Source organism: Strix aluco, chromosome 4 (assembly GCF_031877795.1).
Source record: "Strix aluco isolate bStrAlu1 chromosome 4, bStrAlu1.hap1, whole genome shotgun sequence".
Lineage (NCBI taxonomy): Eukaryota > Metazoa > Chordata > Aves > Strigiformes > Strigidae > Strix > Strix aluco.
In genome coordinates, this window is record NC_133934.1 from 124307883 (window position 1) to 124321927 (window position 14045).

At 39.7% G+C, this 14045-nt stretch overlaps 1 protein-coding gene across 4 annotated transcripts in view; it reads right to left on the reverse strand.

Annotated features, from left to right (window-relative positions):
- Positions 1–135: 135 nt before the first annotated feature.
- ESR2 (estrogen receptor 2) overlaps positions 136–14045 on the reverse strand; it is a 37646-nt gene continuing 23736 nt past the window's right edge. For 3 of the 4 annotated variants that reach the window (XM_074820962.1, XM_074820960.1, XM_074820961.1), the window contains exons 5-9: positions 13706–14005; positions 8612–8750; positions 6175–6308; positions 4320–4494; positions 136–2582 (exon numbers count right to left, since the gene is read on the reverse strand). In XM_074820962.1, the coding sequence (XP_074677063.1) occupies positions 2393–2582; positions 4320–4494; positions 6175–6308; positions 8612–8750; positions 13706–14005 (938 nt within the window). In that variant the 3' untranslated portion in view covers positions 136–2392. Of the gene's footprint in view, positions 2583–4319; positions 4495–4809; positions 5515–6174; positions 6309–8611; positions 8751–13705; positions 14006–14045 lie in introns of those variants that run through there. The other variant, XM_074820963.1, reaches the window with a different exon arrangement.

Below are 14045 nucleotides of genomic sequence, written 5' to 3' on the forward strand. Positions count from 1 at the left end.
ACCTCTCTCAAGAGACAGAGGCACACTTGTTCAGTCATTTTGCCACACAGCTCCCAGTTTATAAGCTGTGCTGTTTTAGAAACGTGCACCTTCTCCAAATAAGAACCAGCTACATTAATCCAGAGAGACAACAGCTACCGGCTTTTGCCCATTTTAAAACACTAGTAGTAACTTTTAATAAAATTCTGTTCAACAAGACAAAAAGTATCTGTTAAAATGACGTCATTTTCCTATTTGCACAGTGGTAGTAACAGCATATATGAATCACAATACGTGGCACAAATCTGCAGATCACCCTTTTACAGAGTCAATCTAGAGCAAATTTCCATTTAGAAGTTAATTTTACGATTTATACCCACTCCTTCCCATTTTCTTTTTAAGAGGTTTGTTTCAAGACTGCACATAAATTCAGCACTGCTAAAGCAAAACAAAAAAAATCACTTAAACATTTTTTGAAAAACTGTATTCAACAAAAAGATTACACAAGATAAAGAAAATCAGAGAAAAAACAATACAACAGGCACTGAGGCCAGAACATGAGCAAGCCCAAGAAACACTGAAATACATCTGTTTCACAGAAAAACTTCCCTCAAAATGAAAGTACCAATGAATTCCAGGCTGTACTCACAGTTTTTCCCTTTTTTGTAGTGAATATTACACTTATTTAGAAGGGCACAGTTTCTTAAAAACAATAGAAAGGTAGCTAGTAAAAATTTAGACCATCAGAGCATCTGGTATAGTACAAGATCAAAACAAGACAATAGATTTGTGTAACTCACTGAAAACTCTTTATGCCTGTCCTATAAAAAATACTGTCCTTGGCTTTAAAAAAACACCAAGATCAAAGATTTGACTAATATTCAAAGTATTCAAATGGCATACTAATCAAAGTCCCTAATCCAAAAGACTTATTGGCTCAAAATAGACTTTTGGTGCGATCCCAATTTAATTTCACCATACCCAAAATGCCTAGAACATGCATGTATTATATTTAAACATATCCATTTAGAGTGATTGCAATTCTAGCTCACATCAAAATGTGATATTGCAGTTGCCAGAATGAATGATGCCATCCTGCTCTTCGCTGAGGTCATTGGCCAGGCTATTCCCTCTGGTTTTTTCCCTCAGTGCAGCTTAAATGCATGCAAAAATCAGAACAGAGGCGTTTAAACCCGCACCTTCAGTGAAATTCAAACAAGCCATCACACTTGCAAAGCAAAGCAAGTGCCAGAACCATCATCCCCATGGCTCTTTGAGGGATCCTATACAAGATACAAAAACCACAGCTAAGGTGCCATGCGCTTTGAAAACAAGCAAGCAGCAAACCTGGGGGCAGCAGGCAAAAGCAGGTCCCAGCTTAGGTTCCTGTCTACTGCCTCACCCCCTGCAAGGGGTTTTGGGTGGGCGGAGCATAATTCCACATGTGAGTCAAAAGAGGGGGGAGATGGTTTGTTTCTAGCTGATTTCACAAGCCCTGATTAGCAGATCATATACAAATACAAACCGTTAATATTCACAGAACAACCTCTTGTACCTAAATATTATCATAGATTTAACATCATTAATAAATATATAAAACAACATGTTAATCTCACAGACAAAACACATTTCAAAGGTCAGCATTGACTGAAATATCCAGGCAGTTTGGTCATTGTTTAAAGCACTGAAGAATTATACACAGATGATAATGTGAGTGTTAAGAACAGGCTCACAAAATATAAACTTAAGCTTGGTTTAACATTTCTGAAGAGGCTCTGAACTGGCCCTAGAAGCTATTCCGAATGGCCTTCAAATGAAGGCCCTTGCAGGCATTGCATATTTAAGAACAGAAGAAACTCCTTTACACTGTACATATCTCAGCACTTTATCTAGATCAGCTGCAAAGCAGGTATTCCCCAGGGACCAGCACACACAGGGAAGTGGATCTGTCCCAGACAATGCTGCTCTACATTTCATACAATCTCCTGCTGAAAGAGGACATTGTCTAATCAGCGCTTAAAAAAACACGGTCTGGGAGATGGAGACCTCTGTGCTCACTGCTAGCCCTGACACAGACTTCTGTCATCTTAAAGCAGGCCCTTTACCTCTGTCTCAGTTCTCCTGCCTCTGAAAAGGAGAGGCAGTAATCCCCTGTCTCGCAGTACTGCTCTGAGGCTTAATTTCATAAGGTGCTTTTGAAGACTCTCAGAAAAGGCACTATAAAAGTGCAGCTATTATAATGTCAGAAACACAGACAGAGGTGTGCGTCCCACAAGCCTTTCCCGAGATACCAACGTGCAAACCTAGAAGAGATGAGGACTCACACTGGGCCACACTTCAGCAGTCCCATCACAGTAGTCTTATTTTCTCCCACAGCTTTGAACAAGCTTCACATTTCCGGGTCTCGACAGAATTACTGGGTTGCCCCGTTTCGCAGACTGTCTCCAGTCTCCATTTGTTCTAACGGGCCAAGTTCAGGGTGTGTGACCGGGGACTTCCTCTGCCCTCGAAGAGTGTGTGCATTCAGCATCTCCAGCAGCAAGTCATACACTGGGACCACATTTTTACACTTCATGCTCAGGAGATGCTCCATTCCCTTGTTACTGTGAAGCAGAACAGCAAATAAGTCAGCAATCTGAGTCCAACAAAGCAGAGGAGGAAAACGTGCTCATGGCTTCAAGAAAGTCCTTTTTTTTTATTAGGAGTTAAAAGGATTTAGCTGCTGTAGTCCCTGAGATCACTTACCACTACCAACAGTAACAACATCCCAATACTTTAAAGCTGAGTGTTCTACCATTTAGAGAACCAAGATTTGTTTTACATGGCACAAACCAACTTCAGAAAATACTGCAGATATATCGACCCTACTGAAATCAAAGAGAAAACCTCTTTGATGCTGTAAATGTGGGAGGCCCCCACACTGCAGCTTTGTACAAAAGGGGAATTTACAACGTGTAGCTCTAGTGACTCCCTACCTCTCCTGCCTGGTTGAGTAGGAAGACTAAACTACCCTGGCTAACTTCAAGCAGTTTGTTTCCTCTCTGCATGTCCAGTGTCAGATCTTGGCAAAGAAGGAATTGCAGCCCCCGCCTCCTACACCCAGCTCTTGAGGATCCTGCTCCATTTGATAATGAAGGCCAAGTGCATCACTTATTTCCAGAACAAACTATAATTGACTGACCAGTGCTAAGCAATGTAAAGGAGTTTGGTTACAAGTCAGGCACAGCATAAAAACTCTTGTTTTAATAAGAAAATACAAAAATTTTGCAAAGATTCACAATGTTTAATCATGCCATGCCAGAACAAGAGCTCCTGTGCTGCTGTGGTGCGGTGTCACACCACAGTGGGCAACCCAGGTGCCAGCAGTGCATCAGAGCCGTGGGTCGGGTTCAGCTCTGGCTGCAGCTCCTGCAGGGCCAGCTCTCACACTCACCCCCAGCTCACAAACAGGCTGTTAAAAGCTGCCTGTTGGCACAGTCGGGTCCCTGCTGCGGCCACCCGCTCTTCCAGAAAACTTGTTGCCAAGGTGGCTGTGCCTCTTCCAGTGTCCCTAAACAGAGTCAGGTATGACCATCTCTCTCTCCTTTGCGTGCTCCAGCCTGGTCCCAGGACTGTCTTCCCTGGACACACTCCACAGCCAAGCCATAAGACAGCTTTATGAATAGCTGGTCTCTTGGTAATAATTTAAAATGACAAACAGCCTGAGAATTAAAGCATCTGTTTGTAGGGCCCTGCCTTTGAATCTGCTGCATTGCAAGCAAAGATGAGCAGCTCACGGAGGTCCAGGAACTGGCAGGGAGCAGAGGAGCTGCTTCCCATGGGGAAAGCAGGAGCCTGCATTGCTGTAGCATGAGTCGCTTGGCAAAAATGTTGTGGTGCCGAATAAAAGACCTAACAGCTAGTTGGTCCCAGGACCCACAATGAATTTGGCCTGGGACCCACATGGCACCCAAAGTACACTTTGCTTCACCAAAGCCTGCACTGCAGATCAGTTTTGAAAGAGACTTTTATTTTGGGTAGAAGAGTTTTGGTGGCTGGGTGGGAGGTTTTTTGAAAGACTGAATTTGTGTTATTATTGTTAAACATTTCAGGCAGATACATAATGAGCAATTTGATGTAATACAGTTAAGACAGCTTTCAGCACACTGATTCTGGGTGCCAGCAAGCACTTGAGTATATTGCCTATTTAGTTGTGCTGGGAAGGAAAGCTTTACAATGAACAGAGATGAAGAGCAGTACCAGGATGCCCTCAGGAGTGCTCCGGAGTTCAAGCCTTGCTTTGTTGTCATAATAAACAAACACTAACTCCTTACGTGTTACACACATTCTGTAAAATTTACCTTGCGTGTCTGACGTGAGAGAGTAGCATCAACAAATTGGCCAGACGAGTTGTCTGTTGCTGCGAGGGGATTCCGCTCTTTGCAATAACCCACACCAAAGCATCTGTGACTACATTAAGCAGGTGATGCCGTTTCCTGTTGCTTTCAGGTTCTTCTGTTGACAAGGGAAACATGCCTAACCAGAGAAGAGAGAGAAATACTCCCTGCTCATGAGGAAGAAAAAAAGCTATGACTGTGGATTTTTTTCTGATGTAATATTTCAACAGGATTAGAGAAGATACATTTCTTGACACCACCCCCTCCAAACAAGAACAAATGATGCTCCATGTACCACACTAAGCTTCAACTTACATTCCTTTGCAAAAATTTGATGGCCACACCATTTGCAAACTGAGTAATTCTCCCAAATCCTCCCAAGACAACATGTTGAACGTAGACCCTTCAGCCCAGAGAACAGACATGCTCTCCATTCTCAAGGTTTTGGTTTTTTTTTCCTTTGAATCACTCTGTATCTTCTGGTTTAGTAACTATTGTGAAATATAGAATTACGCTTTCTCTAATCCCTCTTGCTGAAAAAAAAAAAATCTTTTTTTCCTGAGTATACCCTAGGGAGGGAGGAGAACATGGTGAGAGACACTGCTCATGGACCCAGCCTGCCATGGTCTCCCTACAGCTCACTAAGGGTGCCATAATACAGCACTTGCCTACAGTGAGAAATCTTAAAAGTCAGCAAAAATAAAAAAAGGGAATTGCTGGTATGGAGAGAGAAGAGAAGAAATCGCCACTAGGAAGGTCTGGAAACACACAGTAGTATTACTGATAGAGCAGAAGAGACCTGGACAGATAAAATAAAATCCTCCAAAAGATACTTATGGAAGGACAGAGCTCCAAAACACTTTGAAAATTAGGAGCGAAAGATTAACTTCAACAAGAAAGGAGTGCAAAGAGAGGTGAAGTGAGAGATTTTTTTGAGAGGTGAGGCTTTGAAGCAAATATGGCTGATGAACATGGGGTTTTTGCTGGGGTTTTTGGTTGGTTGGTTGCTTGTTGTGAAGTTGGTTTTTTTTTTTTTAAAAAAAAAAAAGAACAGCTTTTGTTGTCTGCTGAAATAATGGTATCCATCAATAAACAAGTGGGATAACAGTTGGACTATTCCTCTTCAGAACTGTGCTGAGAATTATGCAGAAGTTCCTTGCTGAAAACAGTAGATGTAAATAGTTAGCTGTTATTTTGTTGTTGGATTTTTTTGACAACATTAATTACAAAATTTCCTGGGGAATAAAATTATTTTACTGCAGACTACCCTAAACTAGCAAACACACACTCCTATTTGCCTTGTGTAAAAGGCTGCAAAGCAAAGCTCCTATCCTGAAATTAATCTTGCAGAACCATTGAGTATTTTCAATCATTTCTACCAATTAATTACCATTAAATAGGAACATTTAAGCCCAATTAATCATAACTCAGTTGAGTAACTAGTTCTACTAGAATTAAGAATTAAGGACAGGTTAGTAGAGCTGTACAGCAACTTTATACATGACCAGGATCCACAGAGATAGGAGCAAAAGTTCTCATTGGGGACATGCCCACAGCCAGAGCCCTGAGCTCCACCTTGTGAGAAGTTTTCAGATTTTGGGTCTTTCATGCAGTTCTTACATAAACCCTATAACAAGCAAACGATACAGCTCAGAAGTTTCTTGAGCAAAAATCCTTACAATCTGACAGTTAGAAGTCCTTCCCTATTGTTCTCTTTCAATGGCTTTGATATGTCTGCCATTTTTAAAGGCTGATTTCCCAGCTACCCTCGAAATAAAAAGTACAGTTTGGTGAGTGTCAGAGTCAACTGCATACTCACTGGAATTGAGGAGGATCATTGCCTTGACACACAGATACTCCTTGTGCTGCAGTTTCAGCTCTCGGAACCTCGAGGTCATGGCCAGGAGCATATCAAAGATCTCCAAAATTCCCTCTACACATTTGCCCTCATCCCTATGGAAACACATTTAAAATGGTACTGAAAAAGTAGAATTAAGGAACTCTGACTCAGCTAGATAAAAGTCAAAGCACAAAGGAGGCTGTAAAAGGCCTATCCATCTCATCTTTGGGAGAATTCAAAAGGTTCTATCATGAAAACTAAATTGAAAATTACACTGGTATAAAAGGTCAGCACCTCTAAGAAACTGATTTTCTCTTTAAAGCACATGCAGGATAGACTACAAGTAAGTATGATCATATTTCTGTAAGAGGCTTTAACTTCACAGCTACTATAATTCTGGAAAACCAGTTTGAAACTCTGTAGTGCAGGGCACAGTACCACCTTGAATCATTTTCCAGATTTGTTTCACAAGGAGTTAATACCACAACCAGTGACATCACTATTTGTATCTGACAAGCCTCAGGACTTGGTGAATAAGAAAGACCCGCTAAAATAAGTTTCTTGGAACAATAAGACATTTAAAAAGAATAAAACAATCTCTACCCCCATTCCCCAGCACCTTTTTCTTTGAGAGTGAAGATGTAAATAGATTTTTGGGTTCTTCATGGCTTTGTGGTTTGGTTATTTTTTATGTTTGCAAGTGATTACTGAATGCAACTTTCTCCAGTTTGGATATTAGAAACGGCCCCATTTTCTGATCTAAAAAAATCCCAGACAGCACTAAACCATTCCAATGGGTTTAAAATTAAGCTGCAGCAGATTTCAAACCACTGAAGTTACTGTTCCTGATTTTTGGTTAGTTTCTTTTACATGTACTGGACCAAAAAAAGCAATTAAACTCTATGACACAGTATGCAAAGGGATGCTTCTTATACTGTCTGTGATATGAGATATTTTTTTTTCTCTGTAATGTTTTTAAGATGAGACAGACTTAAGCACAGCAGTGCAGGAGAATTAGAGAACTTTACTCCTCTACCGGATCCCAAGAGGAAGGTGCTGAGCCTTCAGGGTGCGAGGCAGGCACAGGCAGGTAACACTAACCAGGTGCAGCAAGTACTGCCTGCAGACAGCTAGCTGCCTCAATATTGCCCAGTTTCCCCTGTTCCTCATAGCAAAGGGGAATTTTAAGCTTTGGAGCAGGACAGGCAGCTGCCAGTTTCAAAAGAAAGACACAAGCATCAGAGAAGTACTTGTCTACAAAGCTTATGTAGGAAATGTATCTGAAGTTCAGCTAAGATAAAAACAATCAAGTTACAGACCAGTTTCATATACACTTGTCTTAAAGAAAAATAAAATTACAGTGTGCCCAGATGCTTGCTATCTCCCACTCTGCTGTGTCTTGTGGAGATGAAGGAATGCCTCAAATAAGCTCACTCTATTCAGCACATATTAGCTCCTGAGGAACTAAATGTATCATACATTTTCAGCAATTTCTTATCATTGCATTGAACAACACAGCGGGTCCTGCATGGAATTTTATATGAGCAAATAGTAATTTATTTCATATATTTTATAAATTAAATTTATTTCTCTTACTAACCCATTTTGTTTTCTGTATCTACAATGATTATTACTGAGCTCAAGCCACAGAACTGGTATAGACCTGAATTTCCACAGGTTGAAAAGGTTAAGAGACATTTTAAACCTACCCAAGAGAACAGATTGTTTCCCTGACTTTTTACCAGTGTGAAGCCCAGGTCAAACCCTCTGAGGTCCTGTAGAAAAACACCCTTACTAATCCGTATTCTTCCCTGCTGGTACATGATGTTACAGAGAAATAATTTTTAGTCTTGCAAACACCCTGCTTTAGCTTGAAAATAATGCTTTCAGTATTAAAAAGCAAGCTAGGGGTTTTTTAATCCCTTTTGACTAGTGCTGCAATGTTCATTATTATAGCTATTTATGAAGTCTGCACTAGGGGCAGGAAGAAAAACAGGTAGAAAAGCTACTTTAAAAAAATAAAATATGGCCTGACACTACATCTGGTTTTTTTGAGGGGTGGGGGGAGAAAAATCTATCAGCTGCATTGTGTTGATGTGTCTACTGTTTCAGCATCTAGAGACCTGGACCAAAAGGAACAAAACCAACGAAAAATGTGAAAAATACAGAGAAACTTCAATTGTCATGTGCTACAGGAATTAAAAAACTGGCAAGTTCAACAATACTGTTTACACTTAGCATTCCTTAAGCCTGTCAGGATGTGGAACCTCAAGACGTTATTGTTACAAATACAAGTAAAGGATAAATAGATATACTATTAATAACATCTCCCATACTTAATCCTCTTCCTTTTATCATTCACCCCACCTCCAAACATGCTAATATGAAGTGTTCTCAAGAAGTTTATTAATCTTACCTGTCTAGTACAAGGTCTGGTGCAAAAATTAGTTTCCCAGGATGGTCGATTGATCTCCACATCAAACCAATCATTAAAACTTCCATCCAGCAGCTCTCCAAGAGCCTTACTTGATCATATAGGCTGAGATCAATGAAACCTAAAATGATGAAAGTAGCATAAAATAAATCAATCTGTTTATTTCTCTATTTTGATAAAGCAGACTAAGTGTATGAGAAACAAAAGAAACAGAAAGAATTACGGGCTGTGAAGAAAGCCAGAAAAGGGAGCACTGACATCAGAAGGACCATGCTGCCATCTCAAATAGGAACATAAATATTTGTTATTATCATTGTCAAATCTTCCACAAAACATCTGAAATAAAGCAGAGTGATGTTCAAGGGCAATTATTCCCATACCGCTGGTGAAACTCAAGTGACTGCAGAGGACCTGTCTTATGCTTGGCCACCTCTTTAGATGACGGTCCCACAGCCTCCTGAGAGGCACCAGGGAATCACTCAGGAAACTCCCATTTGTTGGAGATTACTGCATTGCTGCAGAGGACTCCCAAGAAAATAGTCTGTTCTTTCCCCAGAATCCATATGGTTGTCATTTGCAGGGGTTTTTTAATCTTATAAGACAGGCATGTTTCTGGGTTTCTTGGGTAACTATGAAAGAGTCCACATCTTGGTGCCTCTGTATTATCATCCCCTTTGTAAATGACATGTGTTGACCCTATCCTATCCCTTTCCTGCTGCCTCCTTCCCCAAAATTGCAATAAACCAGAAAAAAAAAGACAAGGGTAGTTGCTGAAGGTCATAGTGTCCCCATTGCCTCCATACACAGCATCCCAGAAGCAAGACCAGAATTAATGCGATTGTGCATAAACCTGGTGCAGCATTTAGTTGTCTCCAGAACTTACAGCCAGGAGTCAGATAGCACTGCAGCACAGCCAGAAGGGAGAGACAGTCATTGCCCTCCCTTTCCCTTCCCCTGTAAAAAATACTGGGGAAAAAAAGATGCATAGAAGCCAAATAAAGAGAAGAAAAATTTACATACCAAAAGACCAGAAGTGTAAATTATGAAAACACAAGTGGGAAAGCAGACTGGCCGGTTAAGGTGTAAAAACACAGATACGATGAAGACCAGTCCAGTGGTCAAAAGCAGAGCTGCTTTAGACAGGTCTCTTAGCAAAGGTGATTCATTTTCAAACAAGCTGGCATCTACGACTCTGCACAGTGAAAAATTGTTAACGCCTGGCCATGAGAGACAGGTTTCCCACAGTTTTTGCCAGTTGTCTGAGGTCTTAAAATACACACAGTACGTTTGCACTGTCAAAGAATCTTCTGTCAGTGATTTATATAAACGCTCCATGTATTTTAATCTCATTAAACTACTAGGCTGGGAGACAGTCAGTGACAGCCCAGGTTGACATAAACTGGGTAATGCACACTCTCTCTTACCAGTGCTAAAAGTGCTGCCTTTCAAAATCGATAGCCTTGCTCCTTATTTTGTAAGAAGGGTAAACAGGAGACTATGAGGGGTACCTTCTCTCCTGGATTTTGTTGTCACACAATTTACTACAGAACCCACAGCCAACAACAGATTATCTGCCAGACACACACTCATAATTTTAAAAGTGCTTTTAGAAAAATAATCATGGAAGTGTGAATAGTATAAACTGACAGTGGCAGTTTCCCGGGAAACAACAGCCCAAAGACATTTCCAAATTTATTTAAATAAACATTTACACAGGCATGTGCTGATTTCTCTAGCATAAATAACAAGTTACTTGGTTTAAAAAAAAAAAAACAACCTATCTCAGTTGAGTGAGATGTCAGCGCAAGTCTCAGTGTTCAATCTATAGATACTTAAAGATCCAGATTCATCCTGTATGTCATCTGCTAAGCTCACATTATCAGCACCAGCAGTATGATTTATGACCACTGAGTACAGTGACTAGAAGGACTATGTCTTTCCTATTCCTAACAATCTTATGCTTTAAAGACTGAGGACAGCAGATAACCACCACAGCTTCCATTGTAGTGTCAGAAGTCCTATTTCATCTGCTGCAGAGTACATTAAACTACTTGTTTTTCTATGGCTGTAGTACAGGTCCTTTAAATTGTGTGCTCTATACCAAATAATTTCATTATAAATTACTGAGACACAAAAGAAAAAAAAACATGTGCTGTATGTGTAGTAACTAGCAAAAGACACACTGCTCTGGCCAGCAACACACTAGGTTGCATAATCAATCCAAATGTCAATATTATGACAACATTCTATCGATTAGCAATACAGGTTCAGCTATGAACCACATTCAACTCTCTTAGACTAGGTCAACAAAGTAAAAGGCAACTATAGAAGTTATGTTCTGCCATATGACAACTTAAAATTAAAATACTTGGAATTCAGAAGGAAAAAAATCCACGTGTCAGCTTCTATTTTATTGAGCAACGATAAAAATACAATCCATTAAATTGAAAGTACAGAAAAAAAATACAGGGAGTAAAAGTCATAACGAAAGAAGGTTATTAAATATTAAATATTAAAAATATAAAATATAAACATTTATCTTTCTTATTTAGGCAAAAAGTTACTGTTAACATCAGCAACTATAGGAAAAATAAGAAGATTTTTTTTCACTTTCAGTGAGTGTCAAAATAATATCCAATAATACTTTAGAGGTGAAAATGGTCTTCTTACCCAGCCACACAAAAGCAAATATTCAGCTTTACAGAAAGTAAAATTACTGTTCACTGGCCATTAGTCAAGAACTCTGTATTTTTTTCCTAAGACCTTACCTCCAGGAAGCAGAGCATGGATCTAGATGGTTAACTTCTGGCAAGAATTTTTGAAAACTGAAATTCTATGTCCTAAGCTTTGGTCATCACAGTTATTTTAATGGAAAAAAAAAAAATAAATCCACATTCAAGTAAATGCTCTAACTACCATGTAATATAGCAATATTACTTATAATTAGGTACATATTAAACATCACATCTATTTTTGGCATTGTTCTAAAATGGTGTTTACTTCTGTTCTGTGTAACAGGAGTGATCAGAAAAAAAAACAAACATACAAGATAAAGTGTCAACATTCCCAGGAACTGTTTTGAAGGGGTTTGATGGGTTTTCAATGGGTTTTCTTCATATAGTTCTCTTATTGCCAAGAAAAAGGTTTTATTTCTGACAAATGTTGAAAATAAACTAAAAATGATCATTATCAAAATTGGGGTTGGTTTGAAAAGTGATATTTTAAAAAATTTAAAAGATTAATCTCAACTGGCTGAGGTTTTGGGTTTGTGCTTGGGATTTTTATTGAAAAAAATAAATTAAGAACAATCAGAAAATGGAAAATGTTGTTTGGGGTTTTTTTCCCATTCAAATATTGCTTAAAATGAGGTCATCTTCCAAGACTTTCTCTGGTTTTCCTTCACAATTCCCTTCCTACTAGATTAACATAACTATATGGAGTTCTCTGAAATGGTACCTTTTAATCAAGTTTTTCTGATTGGACAAGAAATTATAGTAAAAGACACCACTTAACCCCTTACGGTTACTCACTTTACAGTCAAGAAAATAAAGATTAATGATTCAGGCTCTCAGTTTAAAACATTGCACGTTAATGGCAAAACCACTATCACTTTGCAAATGGCTAGCGTGGTTTAAGACGCTCATGCTGTGCAAGCATCTCCTCCCCAGCAGCTCAGCAGGTGACCTGGAATTTGTACATCCTAAAACCATCACAGCTGAACCCTCCAACACAGTGGCTGAGCCATGGAGACTGTGATCTGCAACTAGATGTGGTCCAGCAGCTGGAGCTGGCAGCACCTTCAGCCACTCCACATAGATCTGAAATAGAATACACTTCCCTTACTCTAAATTCTTAGTTTAAGGATTATACAAAATATTCTCCACTAAGCTTGTTGCCTGTACTGTGTACACACTCAGTTTACTCCTAGATGTAAGGATTACTGGCATGTCTTCCTGCGTGCATATTCAAGTGACAGCAAGTGCTGTTCACAGTGCACAAGCGTGACAAGACCAGGGCACACACCAGTACACTGGATGCCTTCAGCATTAAATCCAAGAGAGGAGCTATAGTGTCCTGATGGACGTGGGGTTAGGACTACTAGACACACTGCAGAATATATTAGCCATGCAAGGTAAACACAGGTGTAGGGATCACTTCTAGCAGAGCACTGTATCTGAAGTTAAGGATTAAGCCCCACGCTGCTGTAAGTCTATCCATTATTCAATGCTTCTTTCAGCTCGCTTTTATTAGTTGGTCACCTTAGCTCTGGCCAAAGGGCCACAGTCTGCAGTTTAGTCTATGTCAGCCAGCAAGTTCTTCTGCACAACTTTGCCAGCTATCATCTCTGTGTGCTGGCTGCTTTTATTCTTTCTTCTGACTGATTTAATCGTGGGTGTTTCATGGAGAAAAAATTGCAAATGCTCACCATTTCTAGTTTGCAAGAAGTGAAATGGTACATTGTCAAAATACAATACTGTGGTCACACTTGAGACATTCAAGGCAATAACACCTGTAGTTGTACTTCAGTGAATGTTCTTTGTGTTGCCAAAACCAAAAACATCCTTATTGATTTTTATTTTGAAGGAGAGCGCACGATAATTCTGAGATTGATACTATGCACCACTTTGCAATCTGATGCTTTTGTGAAGCAACTACGTCAAATGAAACAGTTGCAGATGCTCAGTGCTTGGACACACTTCAGTTTTCATCAGCTGAAACCTTCTATCAGGATTCAAAGAAAGAAGTTGGTCTTAAATTCCTTTTTATAGCAAGCTAATTAATATCCCTTTTAATGAACCTTCTAAATCAGATTGATCAGGTATTGATAGTTGATGAGGTAGAAATTACATGCAACACCAACTATGCTTTTTAGCAAAATGAATGAGTATTTGACTAACACCAGATAGCAAATTATGGGCTAGATCGTTGTCTAAATGAAAATACATCCAGGATAATAAGCTTCAGACTTTCATACTGCATATTTACTGTGCTGTGCTATTATTTCAGTGTAGAAAATGATACATTGATGGTAAAAGCATTGACTAAAATAAACAAAAAAGAGATTGAAATTCTTACCAGGAATTTTTTTGGCCCAACCAATCATGTGAACCAGCTCTTTGTCTGCCAGTTTTGTCAGGGACATCATCATGGAGGCCTCCGTGAATGGTTTGCTGGGACGACTCACCAACACGTTGGGAGGCTCCGCTTCAAGTAGTGTTAAAACAAACTGCTCCGGACTGACTGTGCTGAGCAGGATCTCTTTTACACGGGTGGCCGTCTCATTGTATTTCTTAGCTTTGCCAATGAAATGCACCTGATCTTCTGAATTACGGTGGCGACGCAGGATCCGATATCCACAACGTTCTCTTCTTGAGCCTGACACAAGAGGCACATGATTGCACTGAAGTATTTTTCT